Here is a 27,526-nt window from a genome sequence, read left to right as displayed (position 1 = left end):
AAAACGAATCAATTAAATATATTTAAAAGTCAAAAATGATGAAAATGAATAGTTTTTAACAGATGTTGTGATTTACGCTGGCAATAATTTTATCTTGATTGCAGGATCTTCATTTTAATCATAGAAAGGAAAAATTGGAATAGTTTGTTTCGTTCCTACATTTTTTAAGACACGTTTCCAACATGGCGCTGACAGAGTTTATGCACCAGTACATCAGGTTGTTTAACGTTTCCATTTTCTTATCAACACTTTGAACGTGGTATTTCGCGATAAAATAACCACAGAGTTCTGTTGATTCTTTTTGCAACTTCGTGAAGCTAGACTGTTTTTCTGTATTGTGTTGATCACTGCTGTGGCAACGTGACAGGTGGCAACCCATGTCTGATGAAAATTGAAATTCGTCTGCTGCCTTCTGCTTTCGTTTTCGGATACGGACAACCTCTTAGCAGTGCAAACAATAAGTGTTAAAAATTCAGTATTTTACAGTATGTTAAATTAAAGGTTTACTACCCCGTGGTTATGTAAAAGCAGTTGGGTGAGGAGGAGGATGTTCGGCGTCAAGTTATTTAGAACGAACCCACCAGCAAACATATTTTTTTTTAACAGTCATTCAGTCTGCACTGTCTCACAGAGCAGGGCTGTCGCTACAAATGTTGGTGAATCGGATACATGTCCTGACCTCATCAACATGAATCGGACATTTGCCCTGCTTTATAAATTTCAAGAGGACATTTTTAAGTGACTGTCTTAGCAAATCAATCTTCTCTCTCTCAGTCTCAGTCTCTGACTGCTTGAGTGCTTCAAGTCTTTATTTTTTTTTAATTGTTTTCTTTATTTGGGTTTGGTGTACCTTATAACCAATTTTTGTGTGGTTTGTAATTGAACTGCTATCCCAGACAAGTTACTGAAAAAAAGTAATTTTAGAGTACTTGGCAATGCTGCATTTTGAAAAAACTTTTGCCTGCACTTTCACAAAATTTAAGGCCCGCAGCCTTCAATATAGATCATACTTCTAGATCAGGCTGCAGGATCCAAAATGTCCCCTCCCCCTCTCTTTCTCTTGTGTGTGTCTGTGTGTGTGGCGGGATTTTAAGAAAACTATACTGGACACATCTTAATGAAACTTTACATTCACATTCTTTCGGATAATACTCCCAGACTTAATTGCTTTTCATTTTTTCAATAAATGTCTTTGATGAAATCATATCCAGTAATATAGCTATTCTGATGAACATGTGGGGGAATTCAGGGGCTGTGAGTGTGATTGGATGGTCTCTTCCGATCATCAAAGCATAATGCTACGGAAGTCGGCCATTTTTCTCAATATCCAAAAGCATATTGTCAATAACAAAGACGCATGGTTCCGGTTTCTTCCACGTGTATAAAGTACACGCATACCTCGCCAGGTTTGTTTCTGTGACTAGTCGACAGACGATGCCATTTGCTTTGTGTGTGTTTTTGTTGTTGCTTACTGTACATGACATACATTACGTGTAAAATCCAGTTCTTTAACAGGCAACAAACCTTGCAAATTTCCAGAAGCTGCAATCTGAAGCGACCTATCTCTGATTCTAGCAGACGATCTCTCCAATGTTTAACACAAAATCAGCAAACTCTCCTGTCACATAGAACGTCCATTGTATAGTGCAATGTTGAAATGAAGTTACCGGTCTGAAACATTTAGTCGTTTCTTCTGAGACAATCCTTGTTCTCTTATCATCTACAGATTTACTGCAGTCTTCACCACGCGAATTCCCAACAGAAGTCAGACTTTCGAACATACAATATACGTAGGCAAGCATGATACGTCATGACGTCATATGATTCCTAGCATATTGACGTAATGCTAAACATCCGGTTATCTCGAGTTTTCTCCGTAATACATGTCCGTGGGTTTTTCAATGTTCGGTTATTTCCGTGGCTTCATGCGGAAAGGGAACCGTCGTCTGCAATCAACGACATGGACCATTCTTGTACTTGTTGCTGACAAAAACATGATTTTAACACAGAATTTAATGTCAGAATAGCTATATAAACGTTATTGTGTTTTCATCGTAGCAATAGGGTCCGATATTTAGACTCGAACAAGTATAATGCGACTAGACTCGTCTTCGACTAAATATCGGGCCCTATGAAAACACAATAGCTGTTATTAAGTGAAAGCTGAGGCAGCACTCTGAAAACATCATTTTTCAACTAATTGATTGAAACTTTGTCCAAACAATCTTTGACTCAGACCAGGCTATGGAATTGCTTACAAATTAATTAATTAGTTTGTTCATAAATAGTTGTCATTAAAATTAAATTTTAACTGACAGATTTAAAAGTTATTGCATTGCATTCGTTATCATTTCCTGAATCCCAAAATAGATGTTATGTTTACTCTGAAAATGTGCTCCGAATTAAAGAAAATTGATTTGTGCAATTTATCTATGTTGGCATGCTTTGGGTTTACGGTTTTCGGGTAGGCAAGTTTTAGTAGTCTTGTCGATAATATATCCCAAGTTTTCAGTGTTGATCTTTTAGTTTTAGGCTGATAGATTGACTACCCTGATGTTTAATATCGCTTGAAGTGACTTGTTTAGTATTTCTAACGGATGTTGGTTTAAAGTATGCTGAATAACTACATAAGATTGAGAGCTAAGCAAAGTGCAGTCATATCCATTTTAAATGCCTTTAAAATGAAACAAAAACTCATATTTGATAACTTTCTTCTTCTTGTCGATCACTCAGATGTATTTGATTATATTTATTATTTAATGCAATTTATATCGCGCACATATCTTAACCACGGATTCAAGGCGCAGGGATTTATTTTTGCCGTGTGAGATGGAATTTTTTTTTACACAATATATCACGCATTCACATTGGCCAGCAAACCTCAAGCCTATTAGGGGTATATGTGACAATGTAAACAGGCCTTTTTACATTTAGTCAAGTTTTGACTAAATGTTTTAACGTAGAGGGGGGAATCGAGACGAGGGTCGTGGTGTATGTGTGTGTGTGTGTGTAGAGCGATTCAGAGAAAACTACTGGACCGATCTTCATGAAACTTGACATGAGAGATCCTAAGTATGGTATCTCCAGACGTTTTTTTCATTTTTTTGATGAATGTCTTTGATGACATCATATCCGGCTTTTTGTGAAAGTTGAGGCGGCACTGTCACGCTCTCATTTTTCAACCAAATTGGTTGAAATTTTGGTCAAGTAATCTTTGACGAAGCCCGGACTTTGGTATTGCATTTCAGCTTGGAGGCTTGAAAATTAATTAATGAGTTTGCTCATTAAAGTTGTCATTAAAATTGGTTTTTCGCAAACAGATTTAAAATTGATTGCATCGTATTCTTCATCACATTCTGAATCTAAAAATATATGCATATGTCATGTTTACTCTTAAAATGTGATCACAATTAACGAAAATAGATTAATTAGTCTTACGATTAAAATGTAAGAAATCGATCCAAAAATGATTTCATCTTATTCTTTTTCATTTCCTGATTCCCAAAACATAGATATGATAGGTTGTATTCAAAACAAGCTCGGAAAGTTAACAAGAATACAGAAAAGCGCGCTTTCCTGCTTAGCACAATACGCTACCGCGCTATTCTGGCGTGTTAATTTCACTGCGTTTTGCACGTGGGAGGTGAGCGATTTCCTTCTCGCGGGGATTGACGAAGCTGTACTGTCTTGGTGAAAAAATACAGTGCGTTTAGTTTCATTCCGTGAGTTCGACAGCTTGACTAAATGTAGTAATTTCGCCTTACAGCAACTTGATTTTCTTTCTTTCTTTTTTACTCACATGCGAAGCAAAAGTGAGTCTATGTACTCACCCGAGTCGTCTGTCCGTCCGGACGTCCGTCCGTCCGGACGTCCGTCCGTCCGGCCGTCCGGAAAACTTTAACGTTGGATATTTCTTGGACACTATTCAGTCTATCAGTACCAAATTTGGCAAGATGGTGTATGATGACAAGGCCCCCAAAAACATACTTAGCATCTTGACCTTGCTTCAAGGTCAAGGTCGCAGGGGCCATAAATGTTGCCTAAAAAACAGCTATTTTTCACATTTTTCCCATTTTCTCTGAAGTTTTTGAGATTGAATACCTCACCTATATATGATATATAGGGCAAAGTAAGCCCCATCTTTTGATACCAGTTTGGTTTACCTTGCTTCAAGGTCAAGGTCACAGGAGCTCTTCAAAGTTGGATTGTATACATATTTTGAAGTGACCTTGACCCTGAACTATGGAAGATAACTGTTTCAAACTTAAAAATTATGTGGGGCACATGTTATGCTTTCATCATGAGACACATTTGGTCACATATGATCAAGGTCAAGGTCACTTTGACCCTAATGAAATGTGACCAAAATAAGGTAGTGAACCACTAAAAGTGACCATATCTCATGGTAGAAAGAGCCAATAAGCACCATTGTACTTCCTATGTCTTGAATTAACAGCTTTGTGTTGCATGACCTTGACCTTGGGTCAAGGTCACATGTATTTTGGTAGGAAAAATTTGTAAAGCATGTGAGTCGTATGGGCTTTGCCCTTCTTTTTTACCAGTTGAAATGTGACATTGCAAGAATTGAAAACATGAACCAGTAAAATGGACCGAGATTTGTATGCGCGGTTTTTGATGACCTAGGTATTATAAACACTGCTTAATTTTAGTCTAGCTGTTTGACTGCTAACTTTGAGAAAATGGTTTCATAGGTTCCAGACTTCAGAAAAGCTTGCAAATTTATTCAGGTTGACAAGATTGTAAGGATGATCTCTGATTTAACCTGTTGTGTTTAGTTTGGCAAAATTGTTAGCACGGTCTCTGATTTAAACTTTTCTGTTTAGGTTGGCAAAAGCGTTAGCATGATCTCTGATTAAAATTTTTGTCTTCATTTGTTTCAGCTTGGTGTCTCAACTGGCAAGCCTGCTCATCACCTCTGGCATCTTTTTCATCTTTGTTTTCACAGTAACGTTACTTTTGGTGCGTGTATGGATCCAGCGTCGAGCAAAATATCTTCTACCACACCTACATCAGAATGGAACAACACGGACAGTTGCTTTCTTTCATCCCTACTGCAACGCAGGGGGAGGCGGGGAGAGGGTTCTGTGGACAGCCATTCGTGCAATACAGAAGAGGTGGGTTAAGTTTTATAATTGATGCATAGATCTGTGCTGTGAACAGTTGAGCTGCAGTCCTGTGACAGTCTGCCTTAATTGGGATACTTGATGCAGTTTGTTGCAGTATTTTGACACTGCAAAAGAGCGGGTGCAATATCGGGCACCTGCAAAAGAGCAGGTGCCCGATATTGCACATCAGCACATCATACAAGGTTTATCTGATCATCTTTGCAAAGGACTGTGTATGGTTGATCTGCATTGCTGGGTAAGCAAGTCAAGGATCTATAAATGTATAATCTAAACTTGGAAAAATGTTGTGACAGTTTGAGTACCTCATGTAAACTATACTTACCCATGTCATTGTATTAAAATTTTCATTGCTGGAAAAGGCACATGTCTGGGCTATATCTGGCACACTTTTGGGATTGATGATGTTTTCACAGGGGCCACGAGACACTCAGCCACTCAAATGAGACAAAATCTCTTGTGGTGTTGGACTAAGGGAGATAACTTTGTTGCTTTCAGGCATTCCACAGTGCATGACTAAGAGAGATAACTTTGTTGCTTTAAGGTATTCCACAGTGCAGTGTGTTGTCTACACAGGGGATATTGACGCCACTCCTACAGAAATCCTCGCAAGGGCACAACAGCGATTTAATATTAGTCTTCCGCGACAAGTAAGTGGATGAACATTTGTATGTGTAACTAACACACTGTAAGAGCTCACGCACAGAGAGAGAGATGAGAGAACAGCCTTGGCACTCTCGGTGCATAGTGGGAATTTTTTTTATGGACTGCAGTGGCTTTTTCTTTCTTAGAAAATTATTAAATCAAAATCTCACCACAGCAAGCAGCCAGGGTGCTGTTTTTACATTTAGTCAAGTTTTGACTAAATGTTTTAACGTAGAGAGGGGAATCGAGACGAGGGTCGTGGTGTATGTGCGTGTGTGTGTGTGTGTGTGTGTGTAGAGCGATTCAGACTAAACTACTGGACCGATCTTTATGAAATTTGACATGAGAGTTCCTGGGTATTAAATCCCCGAACGTTTTTTTCATTTTTTTGATAAAGGTCTTTGATGACGTCATATCCGGCTTTTCGTGAAAGTTGAGGCGGCACTGTCACGCCCTCATTTTTCAACCAAATTAGTTGAAATTTTGGTCAAGTAATCTTCGACGAAGCCCGGACTTCGGTATTGCATTTCAGCTTGGTGGCTTAAAAATTAATTAATGACTTTGGTCATTAAAAATCTGAAAATTGTAAAAAAAAATAAAAATTTATAAAACGATCCAAATTTACGTTCATCTTATTCTCCATCCTTTTCTGATTCCAAAAACATATAAATATGTTATATTTGGATTAAAAACAAGCTCTGAAAATTAAATATATAAAAATTATTATCAAAATTAAATTGTCGAAATCAATTTAAAAACACTTTCATCTTATTCCTTGTCGGTTCCTGATTCCAAAAACATATAGATATGATATGTTTGGATTAAAAACACGCTCAGAAAGTTAAAACAAAGAGAGGTACAGAAAAGCGTGCTATCCTTCTTAGCGCAACTACTACCCCGCTCTTCTTGTCAATTTCACTGCCTTTGCCATGAGCGGTGGACTGACGATGCTACGAGTATACGGTCTTGCTGAAAAATGGCATTGCGTTCAGTTTCATTCTGTGAGTTCGACAGCTACTTGACTAAATGTTGTATTTTCGCCTTACGCGACTTGTTTGTTGTTGTTGTGGTATGTGATCCGTTGGACTTATCCCATGAAGAAGCCTGGACAATCTGATTTTTTTTTTAACCTCATTTGAATCTGAACTGTTTTTCCTTTTATCAGTCAAAAAAATGTATGCATCCTTCGGTGTTGTTACTTTAAAAAAAAATTTAAAATTAATATAATGTTATGCAAAAGTGTGAAGAAGAAAGTCAGTGAGTATGCGTTGTTTCCACAGGTGGAGTTTGTATACTTGAAGTGTCAGTACGAAGAAGAAAGTCAGAGAGTGTGCGTTGTTTCCACAGGTGGAGTTTGTATACCTGAAACGTCGGGGCTGGGTGGAGGCCGCCAAGTACCCGTACTTCACTCTGCTGGGCCAGAGCCTGGGCTCCCTGTACCTGGGCTGGGAGGCCCTGCTCTCCTTCGTGCCTGACGTCTACATCGACTCCATGGGCTACGCTTTCACCATACCCCTCTTCCGCTTCTTTGGGGGCTGCAAGGTGGCCTGCTACGTCCATTACCCCACCATCAGGTGATTAAACGGACACAAAAATTTGCTTTTTTGCGTTTTTACAATCCAGAATTGCATATACATACATTGTTTATTTAGCCGTGTAGACCGTTTATTGATATTTCTGATGTAAGAGATGTGCATCAGTGTGTCCAGAGGTTCAACATCCAAACTAAAAAAATGACCAGGGAACAAAATAATGCTTTTTTCACTGTGGTGTCTCCCCTTATATAAGCCCTGCTTCTGACTGCATGCTTATATGATTTAATGTTATTATGTGACTTAACTCATTGTCTCCCAGGTATGGATATATCGTGCCCACTCATATGGCTCTATCTGACCAGGTACGGATATATCCGTACACACATAGTCACTACATGGTTCCTGCTCTCATGCGGCACATATCCGCATTCTGCTCAGACTGTTGGGTTCAGTCACTTCCTGTAACGTCGATCTAACGCCTGCATTCCAGCGTGTTGAAACACAGTTTCTACACAGCTACTACAATTCTGAGTAACCTGCTGCAGCACAGCTGGTCTCGGCTAAAAAAAAACTTGGTTAACATAGGTGGGGTAGAAAGTGTTAAGTGGACCATCTGTGTGCCCAAGAGGAAGAATGACTTTATGTAAAACTTGTGTCAGCTGCAAGCCTAGATTTTGCATAGTTATCACCATTATTGCATTTACCCATAACATTTTTTGGATAAGCTCGAATTTGCGTTCAGGCACTTATTGTTCCAGTTGTATTAGTTTTTGTGTGGTTTAAGCTAACGTAGGGACGTCCCTAGGATTCATTTTCTTTTGTCAAATTTTTGCTAAAATGACTATGCAAGAGTTCAGGACGTCACTGTTGCCCTCACCAGTTTTGCTAAAGTGACCGCAAAGTTTGGGGTAATTTAAAGTGAGTTTAGGCATTTTGGTGTGCCGACTGCCAATGCCAATCCACACCCCTATAATATGTATGCCTGTTTTCTTTGTTTTACAGCACAGACATGTTGGAGAAAGTTTCCCAGCGCTCGGCAGCCCACAACAACCTTGCTTTCATCGCCAACAGTTCCATGCTTAGCAACGTCAAACTGCTCTACTACCGCCTCTTTGCTTACCTGTATGGAGTGGTGGGCAAACGCTCTCAGGTATGTGATGTTTCGGTGTGTGTTTGTGATGTGTGTGTGGGAAAACCTCAAGGGCTATAACATTGTCTTACCATTCCTTAAAATATGTAGGTAGATTGATATAGTTTGAAAAACCTGTTTAAGGTCCAAAGAGCCAGTAGAAGTTTACAAGGCAAGTATTCTAACCTTGATTGCAAGATCAAATTACAAGGGAGACAATTGCTCTGAACACAGAACAACAGTATGCAATTGAGTTGCACATGACAAGTCTTTAGCACTAGAAAGAATAAGTAATTATAACTGAAGTTCAGTGTGCTTTCTCAGTCAAGTAGACAGACGTTGAATGTTGCATGGTATACTCCAGATATAGTCCTGTGGAAATGACATCATTTATTGAAAGAAAAGTAAAAATGTTGAGATTTGTTTATAGTGTGGTATGAAGTGTAATTTCGTGGGATTTGAATGCCAAAATTGATTTTATTGGTTTAACTGGTTCATTTGGGGTAAACAGGGATCGCGTTTACGCACGATTTTTGCGTATTTGACGCATTTTAAAAGTCGCTGACGCGTTTTTTTCGCCGCGCCGCGTAAGCCATACGCAAAAATATTGTAAGGCTTTTTCTTGTCTTCACGCAGCGCTTTTGCTCTGACTTAATATTCACCCGATCCTGAAACTGACTATAGGGCTCGAGAAGTGACGACACACATGAAATCTGCGCGTCAAAACTAAAGTCCGTTTCTTTTTGCATCGAAGTATCGCAAACGAACGTAACGAGGGTATTACCAGATAATGTCTTGTCGGATAATGAAACAGACATTAGCTGCTCTCCCATCTCGCGCTTCCAAAAGGCGGAAAGTGTGTCTAGTCGTATTAGAGCGGGAAACAAACTCGCAAGGCCCGAAGGTTGGAGACAGCAGGGGTGTTATTCGACAGGCGTGCGCGGAGTTCGACAGGAAAACTCGCCGTATTAAGGTAAGGAGTGTCTTTAAGTCTTTCGTGCGTGTTTTGTTTGTGTCTGTACGTGTTTTCGTAGTACGCAAAAATATTGGTCCGTGACGCGTTTTTTTCGTTTCGTTGCGTATGACTTACGCGTTTTTTAAAAAGCTAGCGCGATCCCTGGGTAAAACTATTGGAAAATGATGGAGTTCAAATTTTCCGACCCCTCAACCCCCCTCTGGGGGGCCCCCCATTTCGGGCCCCCCCCCCCCCCCCGAACCGACTGAATTCCTAACTCCGCTAATAATGGACAGATTTTTATGATCTTAAGGTCGTTTAGTGTATGGGCTAAATTCGAGCAATTACACGTACACCAGTGTTCATCACACTTGGATAGTCTTGGCATACCTATCTTTTACCAGAATACTTTTAATGCAAAATAGAGTGCACCAATCGTTTTATCGTACCTGTAAAACATGAAAAAGAGGTATTACATGCATAGGTGAATTTCTCCCCAAAATGACGATACTAACCCTGAATTTGCCATTGCTATAACCGGAAGTCGATGATAGGCACTTCCGATCGCCTCGAAAACATGACAAATGGAATCAGCATAGGCAAAATACTCCAAAACGACCTTAAGATCATAAAAATCTGTCCATTATTAGCGGAGTTAGGAATGGGCCTGAAATGGGGGGCCCCCCAGAGGGGGGGGGGGGGGGGGGGGGTTGAGGGGTCGGAAAATTTGAACCCCATCATTTTCCAATAGTTTTACCCCAAATGAACCAGTTGAACCAGTAAAATCAATTTTGGCATTCAAGTCCCACGGGAGCTGTTTATATGACATGTCATACTATGTCATGACAAAGCTCACACAAAGCTAGATCTGGATATTTACCAGTCACATTAGGCTTGGTTGCTGGTAGGATTATATGAAGCAGGGATTGATGAGGATTTTTTGCATACACTTGATGCAAACCTGTCAACCTTTTCCCCTGCAGGTGATCATGGTGAACTCCACATGGACCATGGGACACATCCAGCAGCTGTGGAACGCTCCTAACCGCACACACATCGTCTACCCCCCTTGTGACGTCTCTGAGTTTCTCTCCATCCCGCTCAGCGAGATGGACAAGGCAGAGAAGAAAAACATCATCAGCGTAGGGCAGTTCCGTCCGGAGAAAGACCACGTGTTGATGGTCCACTCCTTCAAACGTTTCCTGGAAAAGGTGCCTGATCCTGAAGAGTACAGGCTGCTTCTGGTGGGTAGCTGTCGTAACGAAGGGGACATGCAGAGGGTGCGGGAGCTGAAGGAGCTAGCGGCAGATCTGGAGATTTCAGACAGTGTTGTTTACCATCTCAACGTCAGCTTTGCTGAGCTGAAACGACTGCTGGGGACTTCTGTGATAGGTCTTCATGCCATGTGGAACGAACATTTTGGCATTGGTAAGTTTTTAGAGTTTGTACATTTTTGTGTCTGTCAGTCTGTAATGATTTAGCTTAGCACCCCATGGTTTCTTTCCTCCAAGAGGTAAGCAGAGATGTACACAGATACATGAACTGATCTTTTAGTGTTTGTTTGTTTTTTCAACAATTTTACTGGGGACGAGGTCTTAAAGTAGAGGTAAATTCCCAGACGTTATTAACACTAGGGTCTTAAAAGGGAGGTGGTCTTAAAAGGGAGGTGGTCTTAAAAGGGAGGTGGTCTTAAAAGGGAGGTGGTCTTAAAAGGGAGGTGGTCTTAAAAGAACGGTACCACTGTATCTCTTTTCATGAAGCTGGTGGTGACTGTACGTTACACTGTTACAGGCGTGGTGGAGTGCATGGCAGCAGGGACGGTGGTTCTGGCTCACGACTCGGGTGGCCCCAAGCTGGACATTGTGGTCCCCTACAGCCATTCCCCAACCGGCTTCCTCGCCACCAGCGCCAAAGAGTACGCCGGCTTCATGCTCTACATCTTCAACATGGACCCTGACGGGCGTCGGGAAATCAGAAAGAATGCGCGACACAGCGTGGACAGGTTTTCGGAAGAAAAGTTTGAGGCTGCCTTTTTGGACATCATAGCTCCGTTTTTGCCAGGCCATTTTGGCCAGGGTGATAGCAGATGATCTGAGCTATGGATTGTGTCTGGTGTGTTGTGTTCTGAACAGCGTGCATTCCACGAGTGCCATAATTTAGAATATGTATTTATATGGGTATGTGTGCATCAGGACTACTGAAGATGAGGGTCACACATTAAGGGTGGAACTGGTTAATTGGACCCTTTCAGCTTTACCATTGGCTGTTATGAGCTTTTTCTAGCATTATTGATAGTCACACTGTACGAGAATTCATAACACTGCGCTATGGTCTATCCCTATTGTCTATGAGAGGGGGAGGTGCATGGGTTTCATCTTGGATTGAAACAACTGAGTTACTTTCATCAACAGGTCAAATAAGGATATCTCTTGGTTGTCACTCAAAGCAGTCAGTTGTGATTAATGATTAATCAAGCAGATAAGATATCTAGATTCCTCAGTTAAAATATCTAGGTCTCTCAGTTAACATTGCTGTCTTGCTGAAGACATATTACTTCGATATTTAATTAGCGAAGAGGACAGTAAACAGCTCTTTGTAAACTGGAGGTAAATTATATTAGGCCTAAAAAAAAAATAGGTGTGGTTACGGTAACCCGACCTACCCTATTTTTAGGGGCCGATCCTATAACTTTTTATTACATTTGTCAACAAAAAACAAACAAACAAAAAAAAAAAGGGCAAAAAACGCAATGAAAGCGAAAGCGCCCATGTCGCACACTTATTTCCCTGTCAAGTAGGTTTAATTTGTACACATTAGAAAAAAAAGTTAAAAAAAAAAAAAAGTGATTGCCTACCTACCTACCCTATTTTTTCGGGCTATGTTACCGTAACCACACCTATTTTTTGGGGGGGCCTTAATAATAGAAATTTGGGAAGACTGAGGTCTTTAAAAGGGAGCAAAAGAGGGGACTCTGGTGTTGCTGAAACCAGGAAATCATATTGTTAACTACGCATGAAGTTCTGAATTTTGGAACGTTGGCAGTCTCTTTGTTTTGGGATTACGCATGAAGTGTTTTACTGTTAGGTATGGTTACCACTGAGCTAACTTTGCAGACCGTGATACACATATATATATCTATATATATATACGACTTGTGTCTGTGTGTGTGTGTGTGTGTCCGCGATGCACGCCCAAGGTTCTCGATGGATCTCTTTCAAATTTGGTGGGCATATTCAGGTAGACCCCGGACACAATCTGGTCGATGAGATATTTCAACACGTGCTCTCAGCGCACAGCGCTGAACCGATTTTGGTTTTTCTCTGGATCCATTCCCAGTAACTCTTCCTTATCTTCTCCAGTGTTTTCAGCGTTTATCTCCCTTCCTTCGTGTGGCGTCAATCCATATTCCCGTTACTACGTTACTATTTTTAGAATGTCACTGCACTGTCCAGAACGCTTTCCTTGCACCCGTAAGTTGTGCTTACTGTAAAAGTGAAAAGGTCGAATCAATTTATAGCCACGCGAAAAATACACTGTCATCTATCTCTATATATTTATAGATATAGATATACATATATATATATGGCTTCTCTGTGTGTGTTTGTGTGTGTGTGTGGGCAACACCTGTGGATTGTAGAGTTCTGTTTGTGATGTGGTCTGGCGGCTTTGGTGTGTCTGTATGTTCAGGCCTTCCTTCGAGAAGCCATAACAGTTATTCTCAATCCCGTTTGAGTGGACTTCACCTTCAAAGGTGATTGTGGTGTTTCGGCACTCGGTTACATTTGGCGTCGTCGACAGCGATGGGACTCGACAGGAAATGTTCAGGCCACTGAATCATTTTCGTGCTGTTCCCATTCCACCTGGGAGGGACCTAAGCTTGGCGGGTCCATGGTTCGGAACTTTGGGGACAAAGTTCATTCAAAGGGGGTCGAGTGTGACAGGGAGACTACCGTCGCCCTTCACAGCAGACTCTGCAGAGTTGTTCGCCTTAGAAGTTGTGGGCTTTCCTTGCATGTACCCGTAAGTTGTCCTCACTGTAAAAGTGCAAAGGTCGAATCTATTTATCGAAAAATCCACTGTCATCTATCTCTATATATTTATATATATGTATAGGTTACAACACGAGTGGTTTTTTATATGGCTTGTATTTCAGTCAAGACCCAGCGGATGAATATCATCGGGAGACACGAGCCTCTGGCGAGTGGCTCTCGATTGATATTCCCGCTGGGTCTTGACTGAAATACAAGCCATATAAAAAACCACGAGTGTTGTAATCTGTATATCCCATTCTACCATCAAACACAAAGTGTAAACTACTAGCGGCACTGTTGCGATCTGTGCAGTGTAAACATTGTTGCCAGCGAGACTTAGCCCTTTTGCAACCTTAAACTAAGTGACCGTCGCTGAAAAAATAAAACGAATGAGTGCATCGATAAGTACGCGGTAACACTACTTTCAGACCATTTAAAAGCTTTAAGTAAAGGTTCATAAGTTGCAAGAAAGTAATGAAGTCGTATAGAAATTAATTTAGTTGAAGCGCACAATTCTTTTGTTTTGCGTTTCAGGTCGGCAGAACGGGCGAAACGGGTTTGGGACCCATTTGGCTCACTCGATTCAGAATCGATTCCACGTTGTTTTTCTCGAACGTGTGTAATTAGGCTTATTGACAGAGAAGCAAATTTTAGGGAACAAATATGTAGGTTTAGATTTAACCATTTGCTCCCTATTTGAAATGTATCTACGTGATAAACTGTTTTGCGAGTGTGTTTGCATGGATGAACTTAAACTGGTATGGGTGTGAGGAAAACGCGACCGACACGTCTGTCACCGCCGATTGATTGCATTTTGAAGGAATATGACTGGATTACGGAAAAATACACACATGTTAAGTTCTCGGATACCTTCATCGCCAATGTGGACTTACTGCAGAGCCAGGCAAAAGAGTAGACTTGCTCGCAAAACACGTGAAACAGCTGATAATTGATAGCGAAGCCCAACCGTGCCAGGTAAGGACGGTCTGACAGATTCTCAAAAGTCGTCTGCTAACGAAGCAAGGGGAGGGTACTCGTGTTTTTGTTTTGGTTCGCTAGCATCTGGTTATCTTGTAAGTTGAATGTTCGGTTTTTTTCGACCTGCATTGCTTTCATAATGAAAGAAACGTTTGCTTATTGCATCTCATACATCAGATCAGTTCTGAGATTCATTTTTGCGTGCAACTGATATGGTTTTCTGAGCCGTGCAATACGATTTTGGAACTTCATACAAATGTGTCACATTGTTCGGCGCGAGGTCAAAGGTCGGGAGCAAAGTAGTTCTTCGCCCAAATCGGAATCTGCACTATCATATATTTTTTTGAGTCCATGATGTATTTATTGAGCTATAAAAATACAACATATATACCCATACTGAAGTAACAGAGACAAAGAAGGGAGGTCATGGGATATAGATAGATATATACGGCTTCTCTCTGTGTGTGTGTGTGTGTGTGTGTGTGTGTGTGTGTGTGTGTGTGTGTGTGTGTGTGTGTGTGTGTGTGTGTGTGTGTGTGTGTGTGTGTGTGTGTGTGTGTGTGTGTGTGTGTGTGTGTGTGTGTGTGTGGAGGCAACACCTGTGGATTGTAGAGTTCTGTTTGTGATGGGGTCTGGCGGCTTTTGTCTGTCTGTATGTTCTGGCATTTGAGAAGCCATAACAGATAATATAGGCCTTAGAAATAAGCTCTAAAATTCTCAATCCCGTTTGAGAGGACTTCGCCTTCAAAGGTGATTGTGGTGAACCGCCACGCTGTCTGTCTCTGTCTCGCGATTCACCCGGGCGAAGCCGGGTATTCCTCTAGTATATATACCGAGAGGCATAAATTCCGCAAACGGAACTTTAAAAAATCACAAAAAATCAACTCAGTGGTGAATGTTTTCAATGTTTGAATATTTTATTTATTGGCCATTTTAGTGTTTATAAACCTTCGCTTAATTGATTTTGAATAGAACATCATGAAATGACAATTTTTCAAAAAAAGTGACTGAGTCCAAGCGCAATGATTTCGGAAAACGTTCAGTGTTCATCACGTTCAATGCTTTGGCCAGCTTTAAGCATCCCAATCGCTTGCTGTCTCTCTCCTTCATCAAGTCGTGGCATGATTGAGATATCTGGATACAGCCAAACAGCCAGTTGCATTTTATAGGGCCATACACTATCTTTTTTACGTTATTGTCTCCCGTTCAGCCCATTGTCTTTATTAGCACAGTGAGCTGTGGCTGGATCAGCAATACTGCAAAGCGCACGCTGACAGCGTGAAACATTTGCTCCAACACTCAAGATGTCAACTACAAATTACAGGTTCAATCTGATTTTCGTTTGAGAGCAAAATCGTTCAATGCACTATTTGCAGAATTTATGCCTTTCAGGATATATACATGTATATATATATATATATACTCTTCAAAAGAAGTTAAAGGCTGACATAGTCCTATTTAATTAGTTTAATTACTTCCAGGGCTTTTCCCATCGTTGCGGGGATGTATAAATTAATCTTCCTGCAAAGTTTTAGGTTTGAAGTCCTTACCAATTACGAGAAATAATTAATTCTTTATTGCATTGTTTAGCAACAGTTCTCCAGGACTTGGGTTATTTTTAGATCGTTGACGTCACAAAGTGACGTTTCGTAAACCAAAGATGGCGTTTGAGACTGTTCTGTTTACATTCGACACTATCAACACCACTTTGTAATACTGAAATAATTTTTTCTGTGTTCGAAAGCTACAGCCAATCGTTATTATATCCCCTTAGGTACAGTTTTATAACATTATTGGCACATGTAAACAATATGGATTAATTAATGAACGCTACGAATATGGCAGCCTTTAAGGACCGGTCAAGAAAATGCATACGATCGTTAACAATTTGTTCAAAATCAAGTATCTAATAATATAACGGAACCTTGCCTTTTTTAGAACTCGCAACAGACCTGTTAGTGAAAATACATGGAAAGATTCTGCTTTTGGCGGAAAAGGAGGTGAATTTCAAAGTCCTATAAAATCAGCACAATACATGCCAGGGTAGCAACATGCCTCCACAATAAAAACTGACACATTTTCTTGACTGGTACTTAACCTTTTTTGTAAAGACTATATCTCCAATTCATTATTATGCTAGGAAAAACTAAACCTGTGAAGCTTCTCATCCTTTTGAAAATCATTACTGTATCCATGCATTACATTTCTTATGATGTTACTTTGATTTGGATTACTGCGCTTGTTGATGTTTTGTTTGGAAAACAAGGAATAATACTTACTATGTTGGTTACAATTTTATTTGACAGGTTTGTAGGGTAAACGGTCATTTTACGAGGATTTTTTGTGTGTCGGCTGTTGTTTTTGTTGTCGGTTTGTGTGTGTGTGTGTGTGTGTGTATGTGGTTCATAAAAAATTACCCATTCTCATCTTGCTCCCAACTTACTATTTGAACATGTTTTCACTTAATTTTGTACATGCAAACAATATTGTCACATAATGGCCATTTTCATTGGTTGACTCTGAGTGCATTAATAAATGCTATTCAAATAAATGTGCAAGTATGCGCCCAGTACTTCACGTTATTTTTCAGGAAAATTAAGTGAAAATACATTCAAATAAAAATGTGGGGCAAAACAAAATAGGTGTGTACATTTTGGGGGTGACTATAGCTGTTCCCTGTTTGTGTGATCGATGTTGAATTACTTCCAAAAAGTATATTTACAGTGGAACCTCCCGTAACGACCTCTCCCAAGAACGACCCCCTCGTTTTGCCGACCGAATTTCTCGGCACGGATGCTTTTCACACTGTAACTAACCTCCCAAGAACGACGCCCTCCTTTTTCCGACAACCGACCTACCAACTTAGGGTCAACAACGACTTTGACCTTTTAACTAGTGAGTGTCAAAGTTCGTAATTACGCTGCACACGCGGAACACGCACGCCATTAGTCATGCATCAAGAGTCAGGGGTGGTAGTCTATAGTCAGTAGTGCGTGCAAGTCCAGTGGCCCACGGCTGTCATCTTCTCACCTATTGCTGTCACAATTGAAGGACTGCCCTCGAAGGAGAGGGGGGAAGGGGAGGGGGGGGGGGATATGCGGAGGGGTTGGGAAAGGGCAGTTTGAACGACTGATGTGTACGTATTCTGTGCGTGTGTGCTCACCAACTGAGACCTCGGGTCAATGTCCCATACTTGCCAATGAGCAAGTTTTACCTATGGGACGGTCTCCTTTGATGTCTGACAGAAAACTCTTCCTGTCCCAGGTTACAGACACTGACCTTCTTACCCGGGGTCAATCACCGAGTTTTACCTATGAGACCGCGCGTGTGCGTGTGTGTGTGTGTGTGTGTGTGTTATGTCTGCCCGTGTGTGCGCTGGTGTATGCACGTACATCATGCTTATCCATATGCACATCAAATGGGAACAACAATAGGATAACGGACACAACTTTCAAGATTGAACTGCCCAACAGTTCCCACCCCTGTGAAAAAAGTATACCTCCCAAACTCCCAATAAAGACCCCTCCTTTTTACGACCGATTTTTCTGGACATTTTCAAGGTCGTTAGTGGGAGGTTTTACTGTATTTCAAAACAATATGCATGAGACGAGACTTACTTTGTTGCTTGAACAGAGAATAAAGATATGGTTGCAAAGTGATTGTATTCTTGTCATGATTCTCTTTCATATTATTTCCAATTTTCAAACACACACTCTCTCTATTTCACACCCACACACCCACACACACACGTATGTACCTATATACGCACACATACGTACACACACACAAACATACACATATGTATACACACACTTGGAACACAAAGTTGCATTGCAGTGAACATATTGTGTAGTGTCAATCAATCAATCTGGCAAGGAATCAATCGTCAATCAATCATACTCTCTCCTCCCTCGACTATACAAACACTTAACACACTCACTCACTCACTCAATTCATCAGCTAATTAAGTCAATCATCAGCAGTTAAGCAGACAACAAATCAAAGGTGATCAGTACCACAAAACAACCCACAAACCAAACAAACAGACAGACAGAGAGACAAACACATGATAAACCAATTCATTCCCGTATCTGCACATAAGGCAATAGACATTTCTGCTTTGGATCTGTTTTATAACCTTTTCTAACTGGCCAGGGGGTAGGCCTGCCAATAGATAGTTAGTAATTACCTACCCATCACAAGTCCCTTTGTTTGGCTACCTTGTGTGATGAAAGTGTAATTCTGAGTAAAATGCAACCGTATTAGAAGTAAAAGTCTGACTTTGATGTCCGCTCAGTTTTGGGAGTTTTTTGTTCTTCATTTTTACATTTAGTCAAGTTTTGACTAAATGTTTTAACGTAGAGGGGGGGATCGAGACGAGGGTCGTGGTGTATGTGCGTGTGTGTGTGTGTGTGTGTGCGTGCGTGCGTGTAGAGCGATTCAGACCAAACTACTGGACCGATCTTTATGAAATTTGACATGAGAGTTCCTGGGATTGATATCCCCGAACGTTTTTTTCATTTTTTTGATAAATGTCTTTGATGACGTCATATCCGGCTTTTCGTGAAAGTTGAGGCGGCACTGTCACGCCCTCATTTTTCAACCAAATTGGTTGAAATTTTGGTCAAGTAATCTTCGACGAAGCCCGGACTTCGGTATTGCATTTCAGCTTTGTGGCTTAAAAATTAATTAATGACTTTGGTCATTAAAAATCTGAAAATTGTAAAAAAAATATTTCTTTTATAAAACGATCCAAATTTACGTTTATCTTATTCTCCATCATTTGCTGATTCCAAAAACATATAAATATGTTATATTCGGATCAAAAACAAGCTCTGAAAATTAAATATATAAAAATTATTATCAAAATTAAATTGTCCAAATCAATTTAAAAACACTTTCATCTTATTCCTTGTCGGTTCCTGATTCCAAAAACATATAGATATGATATGTTTGGATTAAAAACACGCTCAGAAAGTTAAAACGAAGAGAGGTACAGAAAAGCGTGCTATCCTTCTTAGCGCAACTACTACCCCGCTCTTCTTGTCAATTTCACTGCCTTTGCCATGAGCGGTGGACTGACGATGCTACGAGTATACGGTCTTGCTGAAAAATGGCATTGCGTTCAGTTTCATTCTGTGAGTTCGACAGCTACTTGACTAAATGTTGTATTTTCGCCTTACGCGACTTGTTATTACCTTATTATCTCATCGCTGGGGTAATACGGGTCGCTTCCTTGCAGTGGAAAGCTAGCAGCAACAAACAAACGATTCTGATGCCTATGCCCCTTACTTGTGACGAGACTTCTGAAGAATATATTTTTAGTTAGGTCAAACATACGAACTGACAGAATTGGCGACTCGGTGATCAAGTCTATAAAAGCACGACACTTGAATGAAGAAGTTTAATTTCAAACCATAATTATCAATAGTTAGTGGTCTCTAGAGCTACAGTTGAAGAACAAAAACTTGCTTTCTACTTAATATCATTCAGTGAATTTGATGCAACAGCTCTCAGGCTGTACGCGTTAACTTAATACTGACAGCTTATATAGTGCGAACCACAGTGATCCATGCTCTCCACGCTTTACATATTAACTATGCATAAACAATATTATTTAACATAACATCAAATACATAAACATTCTATCAAAATAACGTAACAATAAACTGTTTTTGTTCCGTTGAAATTATAAGCCTGCGACGTTTCATTTATGTGTTACATGCGTAGGCACCTGTGGCTTGGCAACTATTGTTAAATTGACCATCTGCTTCGTACATGCCCAACAAAATTAAAATTAATGATAAAGACAGCAACAAATTAGGTTAGAGTTACGGCAAGAGCTAAATTGCCATGACAGGCGTGTACTGTTATTCAGATCTGGTATACGAATGTTTCCGTACGTTTCTGTTTACTGTTGTCGGCAGGTGAAAAAACCCCGTTATTAACAAGACACGTACAGGTAATCAACACGTTCTCATTAATTGTAATTATTGTTGATTTGCAATTCTTGCTTTTTACATTTAATCAAGTTTTGACTGAATGTTCATAGACGTGGAATCGAGACGAGGGTGATGGTGTTTGTATGTGTGTGTGTATAGAGTGATTCCGAGAAAACTACTGGACCGATCTTCCTGAAACTTCCCATGAGAGTTTCTGGGTACGATATCAATTTATTTTTATTTTTTGGATAGATACCTTTGATGACGTCATATCCGGCTTTTTGTGAAAGTTGAGGCAGCACTGTCACACCCTCACTCTAACTATAATTCTGTTATAGAGTCACGTCACCCTTAGTAATACTTCCTTTCACTATTAAAGCGATCGTCTGAACCAACCATGCCCTTGTTGAAGTTTTTATTTATTTATTTGAAAAAATCTTCGGTGATGAAAATCCTTCATGAAGCATGAAGACAGCCAAACCAAGCGACCAACAAACCAACCAACCAGCCGATCTTCCAACTTTCAAACGAAATGTTATGAACAAAGAAATGTAACTCCTTTTTTCCGTCAAATGACCATTTTATCATTTCACTTGACACAAAATATCACAGGTCAGCTCTTTTCTTACAGTTGGTCACCACTCGTGGAGGAAACGCATATATCTTCACACATTCTACATTCCACACACAACACAATACCGATGTACAAACGCCTTTTTGGTCGTAACGTTTCAATTTTTAAAAGGAAAATGTAGTTACATGTTCCATAGAAAGTCAAGAATGACTTATACAACTTATTTTCTTTTCTTTGATCTTCATATTAGCTTCAGGGAAAAATCTTGTGTAAGATAAATTCGTTTGCCCTTCCCCCCCCCCCCCCCCCCCCCTGTCCCATTCCAGTAATGTTTATTCACTGGCAGTACATGTACTAAGAATAATTGATACATGTAAGAAGAAATATGAAGATGACAAAAAATTAAGAAAAAACACACAGAAACAATCGCTTGAATAATTTTGTTTTGCGTAACGTGGTATACGTCTTAATCTAGTGTTGCCAGACAGTTAATGTATACAAATTGAGCGGACAAATACAACAATACTATACAACCAAAATAAATTGGCAATATACACTTCCATACATACAAAAACAAAAACAAACAAAAAATAGGTTTAACAAAATTTAAATCAGGTAAGAAATCAGACAGGTAATATGTATACATTAAGCGGACAACGATAATATACAGCCGAAATAAATTGGCAATACCATTATGCCATGCATCTTTTGTAAAAACACAAAACAAAACAAAAGCATGTATTTTATACATATATACATACCAATAAAGAAACTAGATGTAACGCTAACATACTAAAATCATAACATGGGCTACAAATCTTGCTAGCTTCATTAGTTTTATCTTAGATTTACAATTCATTAACTGTTCATATTTTAAACAATTTGGGTGGGATCGGTAATAAGGACTAATTAATTTTCTTCTTTCAGACACTATACTTTCATCGGTACAAATGAACAAATAGTGAAACTCATCACCTAATTCATTTTTATCGCACATATCACACAATCTTTCCTCCCTAGTCTAGGACCCTGGGTCTTCGCGAGGTGGCCATTGTGGCGTAATCCCTCCGGACTAGCATAACGTTTCCCTATCCCAAGACCGACCGTGCGTGGTCTATGACCACATCCTCTACGAAGTGACCCTATCAACTAGGCAGCGCAAGCCCCTAGGCGAAACACGGCGGATCTAGAGGAGAGAACCTCGATAAAAAATTTGAGCTGCCATGAAGACGGAGCATGTTGGCTGAGGACAGCGGGCAGACCTTCTGTGCCGACACCCATCTACAGGAGAAAACCAGGCATGCACGCATCAAACCCAACAGTAAGACCGGGAACGTAGAAGAAGAAGAAGAATCACACAATCTTTCATTTCTAGGAGCATTAAAAAATCTGTGCTGATGTATTGGCAACTTATGATTGCTTGTTCTAAATTTTGCTAATTTAACTTGGAATTTCCTAGGCAAACAAAGCAAATACCTTTCCAGACAAAAATCCTTTTTATATATTGAGGGCCCCAAAGGGGGGGGGGGGGGGGTATCATCATGATCACGGGAAGGGAAATTTTAGCTTTCACGATCACAGTTACCTTGATTTTTGTTTACACGATCACGAACACGAATAGAGGATCATAGAGTGATACAGCTGTGAAAAAATGTTCGTTGAAAATAAAATGCTTTGCAATAATGCCCATCACGATCACGAATACAAACGACGATCACGATCACGAGACTTGATTTTTTGGTCATCACGGATCACGGGCAAAGTCCCATCACGATCACAGAAATGGAAATTTCGGCAATCACGGTCACAGAAAGGTCAAAAATCGCCAATCACGATCACGATTTTAAACCCTTTGGGGCCCTCTATATTCTGTAATTCTCAGGGCCGTAGCAGCCCTACCGACCACTCCGGCCATGGCCGGACCAGTTTTTTGTTAAAAAAAAAAATCGTCTTCATAAGCTTCAGCGCTGTGTTAGGAGGAAGGAGGGGTCGTGACTTAGATCGCACAATGACGTTTTGCACTGAAGAGACATCTGAGTTATCTACCTTAGTTCACGTTTTTCGTTTCCCGGGAGAAGTACCTTTTTATTTTTTTTATGGCCGGACCACTTTTAGGAGCTGTGCTACGTCACTGATTCTGTATATTCGGATTGGTTAAAACAGATTTGTTAGGGATTTACACTTATCCTACCCCGCGCGCGCGGCTGGTATCGTGTTTGTATGAGACCCAGTTTTGACTTTGTGCACCTTAGCCGAGGCCAATCAGGTAACTAAAGAGGACATAGGAGCGCCAATGCGGCCAAGTGACCAACAACACGTCTGGCAATTCACAATTAGGACATCGATTTTGACAATACAGTGGAACCCCCCTTTTACGGCCTTAACAAATCTGACAATATCAGGTCTTGATTAAAAAGGAGGGAGTCTCAAAATGGAGGTAAATATACTGAGGCTATATGAACACAACATATGTGAACGGGGGGGGGGGGGGGGGGGGGAGGGGGGTCTTAAAAATGAAGACATCTTAAATTGGGGGGTGAGGTCTTAACAGGAGGGTTCTACTGTATAGTAATGCGCAGTCACGTTTCGTGGTAGCAAAATACTTTCATTGGACATACAATTTGTAGTCTAAACGGGAGTGTCAGGGTGCTGCCTTTGATATTCAGAGTATCCATGGTGTTACTAAGCACAACCCTCTCTTCCCAACATGTCAGATTTCCAGAATCCATCCTACTATCTAACTCAATAATGCACAACCAGTCAAAGCAGATTCTAACTAACGTTAAATGCCCCAAATTATTAGCGGATTGTCCCATTTCAAGAAAGAAAAAAATTAGTTTAGAAGAAAAATATTTGTTTTAGAGAAAAGTCCAGGTACAAAGCCCAGTTAAAGGCACAGTAAGCCTCCCGTAAATCATCACAGATACGGTCAGGCTTTTACACACAGTACAAACACCCTTTCATTTAAACACTCACCGATTGAGAACATCCTAGGTGCCCTCCGTAAAGAGCGAACAATTTTCAAAGAATTTATTTTTGCGTGGTTTATCTTACCCTTGAGACATCGTGAACCCGTGTGATCCAGTTTCCCTTTTTCACAATGTAGTCGTCAGTTAGTCATTTGAATGCGACTCGATGTGAGCTTATCTACAATAGCACGTTTTTATGCACGAAACAAACGACTGTGGTTCACAAGAACTCTAGCGATGGCTTTTGACTGTTGAGAGGAACGGCGATATGCATAAACCGTCGTCTGCTACGACCCTTGCGTGACCCTGCTTCCGGGCTTTTCTTTTTTCAAACTTTCACAACTTCGAATTGTACTGATCTTGTCTTGATGAAAAAAGAATTCTTTTATGATTAAAGAATGTTGGTGTAACAAGCTGTCAATTTATTATTTTGATTTTAAAAGTTAGGTCTAGCGCAAAAACGCACCACGTTCCAAAAACATTCTGATAATCATCGATCCACGGCTATGGCCAGTTTACATCGATAGAATGAGACCCGAAGGGAAGTAACTAATTTTTGACCTGAGTTCAGGATGGGTGGATGGGTCCAAAATGTGTTCGAGACAATCTGCAAAATTAATTCTTTAAAAATTGCTCGCTCTTTACGTAGTGCACCTAGGATGTTCCCGTTTGGTGAGCGTTCAAATGGAAGGGTGTTTGTACTGTGTGTAAAAGCCTGACAGTATCTGTGATGGTTTACGGGAGGCTTACTGTCCGGGCGTGATTTCCGGTATCAGTGAATATTCATTACAGCCGTCCAGCACCAAAACGAGGCGCCATTGTTGTAGAGGACCAAGTCCACGAAAATAAATTCTTTGAAAATTTCTCACGCTCGACAGAAAGCAGCCAGGATGTTCCCGTTCGGTGAGCGTTCAAATGGAAGTATGCTTGTACTGTATGTAGACGCTCGGGGAGCTCTGTGTCTGTGATGGTTTACGGGAGGCTTACTGTGCCTTTAATTAAAGGCTCTGTTGATAGCCTATTTTCAGTTCGTGAAGTTTCAGTAAATTTTCAAACACAACTAAAGCGGAACAGATAAGAATATTTCCGTCGTTGACGTTCAACAGTCGCATCCTTCACGAGTCACGTCATAACAAAACAATCACTATCACATTTGGTTTGGTGAGTGAGATCAGTTTTCGATTATGTATATATATATATATATATATATATATATATATATATATATATATATATATATATATATATGGCATAACAAAAAGAACATAGACGAACGCGCACAAATACAATGGCGATGTTCCAAGGTTTATAACGGATCTATTCTAGTCAGCGAGTTCGTTTGGTACCAGATTATCACCTCGGTGAGCCCACAAAAACCTTTTCTGGCAACAGTCATCAACGAGAATTGACCTCGTTTCGACATGTTACTTGGCATGACATGCTCGCCAAGCCATCCTCAATTCTCACAGGAACATATGAACTTCCGGCGATCATCCTTTTCTGAGGATGAAAGTCGCTTGTTCATTTCAGTGCTAGTTATTCCCTCAGGTGCAAGGAGATTGTTTCTGCATAACTCTCACTCTTGTTGCACATGTTGTATGCATGTAGAGCGCTTACGTCCTTCTGTTTCTCACATCCTCCATCCGCCATACAAGCCATTCCTATACAAGGCACTTGGCAAGCAGTTTTAAAATTCTGCCCCATAACAAATTATGGACATCCTCTGGTCCTATATTGTCAGCCCGGACAGCGAGACAAATGATACTTCCTTCTCCAGGTCCTCCTTTCCTCCATACAGCTGGTAGCGAAGGGGGGGGGGGGTGCTGCAGTTGGCCACACGGTTTTCCTTAGGCTTTCTAAGATGGGGCATTGCTGGAGGATGCACACACACACACACACACCTTCTGGTAAAGCCATACCTCTTTTAAAGTTAAACAACGAGACATCACTCAGAGACTCTATTTTTTTCTTGTAACCAAAAGACTCAATAAATACACATCCATGTCTCCCAGAGATGCCAAGTTTATTTTGGCACCAACAGAAAAGGCGAAAAGGCGAACACGTCAAATGTATCCCAAACCCAGACGAGTCACTTCTTCCCTATCCGTGATGATACGTGTTGTTTTACGACCTCACGGTAAAACCATGAGCGGTATGTTCCCGTTCTCTATCCATCTTCCACCGTCCTCTTTTATAGGCAAAAGAAAGGGAAATAAATACTGTCTTTCAACCATTCGATGGACTGCAGCATTCTTGCAGCACAAAGACTGAGACGGCCTTCTCTCCTTTATTTTGTCTTCTTCCTCAAGGAAGCTACCTTCACATTAATCTAAAAGGTTAAATTTCCGTCGTTTTTTTTTAACAAGTTTTGTCTTCGTTTTTTGTCTTTGTCTGTTGATAAGCAACGTGTTGATCAAAACGCTCATTCTTTCTCGAGGTAAATCTGACAAGCCCAGTAGCACATGTTGGTGGAGACTTTGAGAAGGTAGGGAACGTAAGAGAGGAGGCCGTGGAACTTGTGGTCGTGCTGGGCTACGCGGTACGTGAATAGGTTGTCCCGTTCGTTGTGCAAGCGGTCAAAGTCAAAGTTCTCGTCGAAGGCCTGCGTCAGCGTCTTCTGCAGAAAGTCCACGTTCTCCTTCTGGTGCGGCTCGCGTATCCTGGACACGCTGTTGCAGTAGGCGCACAGCTTGTCGTACAGCACGTCCTGGTCCTTTTTCAGCTCCACCAGGCGGTCCACGAAGTCCAAGAACTCCTTCATGCGGTCTGCACAACGCTCCACGGGCATGCCCCGCCTCGGGATCTTGCTGGCGCAGCGGTACACTTCGCGGAACAGCTTCATGGTGTTGTTGTTGTCCGACACCAGCAGCGGGAAGGTGATCTGCAGCAGCTTGAGGCTGTCCACGAAGCTCTGGCGCCGCTTCTCGAACCAGTCCATGTAGTCGTTGCGCACGCTGTTGAAGCGGCCCAGGTTCCGCGAGATCTCCTTCTTGAGGCGCTCCAGCTCCATCATCTTGACCTCGAAGGGCGTCATGCGCGGCGTGTCGCTGGGCGTGTAGGATGGCGTCATCATGCCCGGGTTGCGGCGCGACCTCGGTGTCCACGACATGGTGCTAGTTGTGCTGTGCTGGCAAGGGTTCAGATGCGGACTCTAGTGGTGGTAGCTGTGGTGAATGAGGGGTGGGTGGCAGATTACCGGCACTGCTGTATGCCTGAAGGCCCAGTCACTTCAGAGGATCACAACATTGCTGAAACAGATAATAGAGAATTGATTTATCTAGATGAAGTCTCTCTCTGTCTGTCTGTCTGTCTGCCCCCCCCCCTCTCTCTCTCTCTCTCTCTCTCTCTCTCTCTCTCTCTCTCTCTCTCTCTCTCTCTCTCTCTCTCTCTCTCTCTCTCTCTCTTTTTGTACTAGTGTTAACGGCTGATCTGAGCAACTTCATTCCCAAATGAAAGATATAACTATGTCAATGTAATTCTGTAATTTTTGAGTTCTCCTTATGTAATTCCTTAAATGCACATTGTGTTGCATTCCATACAATGTATTTCTGTATTTTCTATGATTCAATCTATATTTTGTACGTGCGTCCGTCTTTACGTGTTGTATAAAGGACAGGTTGGAAG

General features: G+C 41.0%; 2 protein-coding genes across 2 annotated transcripts; one reads left to right on the top strand and one right to left on the bottom strand.

The window, feature by feature from the left end:
- Positions 1–166: 166 nt before the first annotated feature.
- LOC138969206 (GDP-Man:Man(3)GlcNAc(2)-PP-Dol alpha-1,2-mannosyltransferase-like) lies at positions 167–16,754 on the top strand. The gene is made up of 7 exons (XM_070341940.1): positions 167–217; positions 4,902–5,135; positions 5,689–5,794; positions 7,137–7,363; positions 8,327–8,474; positions 10,392–10,836; positions 11,200–16,754. Exons 1-7 carry the CDS (start codon positions 183–185, stop codon positions 11,496–11,498), a joined length of 1,494 nt encoding a protein of 497 aa, XP_070198041.1. The 5' UTR covers positions 167–182; the 3' UTR covers positions 11,499–16,754.
- Positions 16,755–25,143: 8,389 nt separating this feature from the next.
- On the bottom strand, positions 25,144–27,147 carry LOC138968187 (uncharacterized). Its single transcript, XM_070340737.1, has one exon. It carries the CDS (start codon positions 27,009–27,011, stop codon positions 26,325–26,327), a length of 687 nt encoding a protein of 228 aa, XP_070196838.1. The 5' UTR covers positions 27,012–27,147; the 3' UTR covers positions 25,144–26,324.
- Positions 27,148–27,526: the final 379 nt, after the last annotated feature.

The sequence above is a fragment of the Littorina saxatilis genome, linkage group LG6, assembly GCF_037325665.1.
Source record: "Littorina saxatilis isolate snail1 linkage group LG6, US_GU_Lsax_2.0, whole genome shotgun sequence".
Classification (NCBI taxonomy): domain Eukaryota; kingdom Metazoa; phylum Mollusca; class Gastropoda; order Littorinimorpha; family Littorinidae; genus Littorina; species Littorina saxatilis.
This window is presented reverse-complemented; position numbering and strand designations above follow the sequence as displayed.

Bases quoted from the DNA above. Each gene is read 5' to 3' on its own strand.
- LOC138969206 (XM_070341940.1), top strand. From the start codon at position 183: ATGGCGCTGACAGAGTTTATGCACCAGTACATCAG. The intron at 218-4,901 runs GTTGTTTAACGT...CATTTGTTTCAG, and splicing joins TTTATGCACCAGTACATCAG to CTTGGTGTCTCAACTGGCAA. The intron at 5,795-7,136 runs GTAAGTGGATGA...TTGTTTCCACAG, and splicing joins ATATTAGTCTTCCGCGACAA to GTGGAGTTTGTATACCTGAA.
- LOC138968187 (XM_070340737.1), bottom strand. From the start codon at position 27,011: ATGTCGTGGACACCGAGGTCGCGCCGCAACCCGGGCATGATGACGCCA.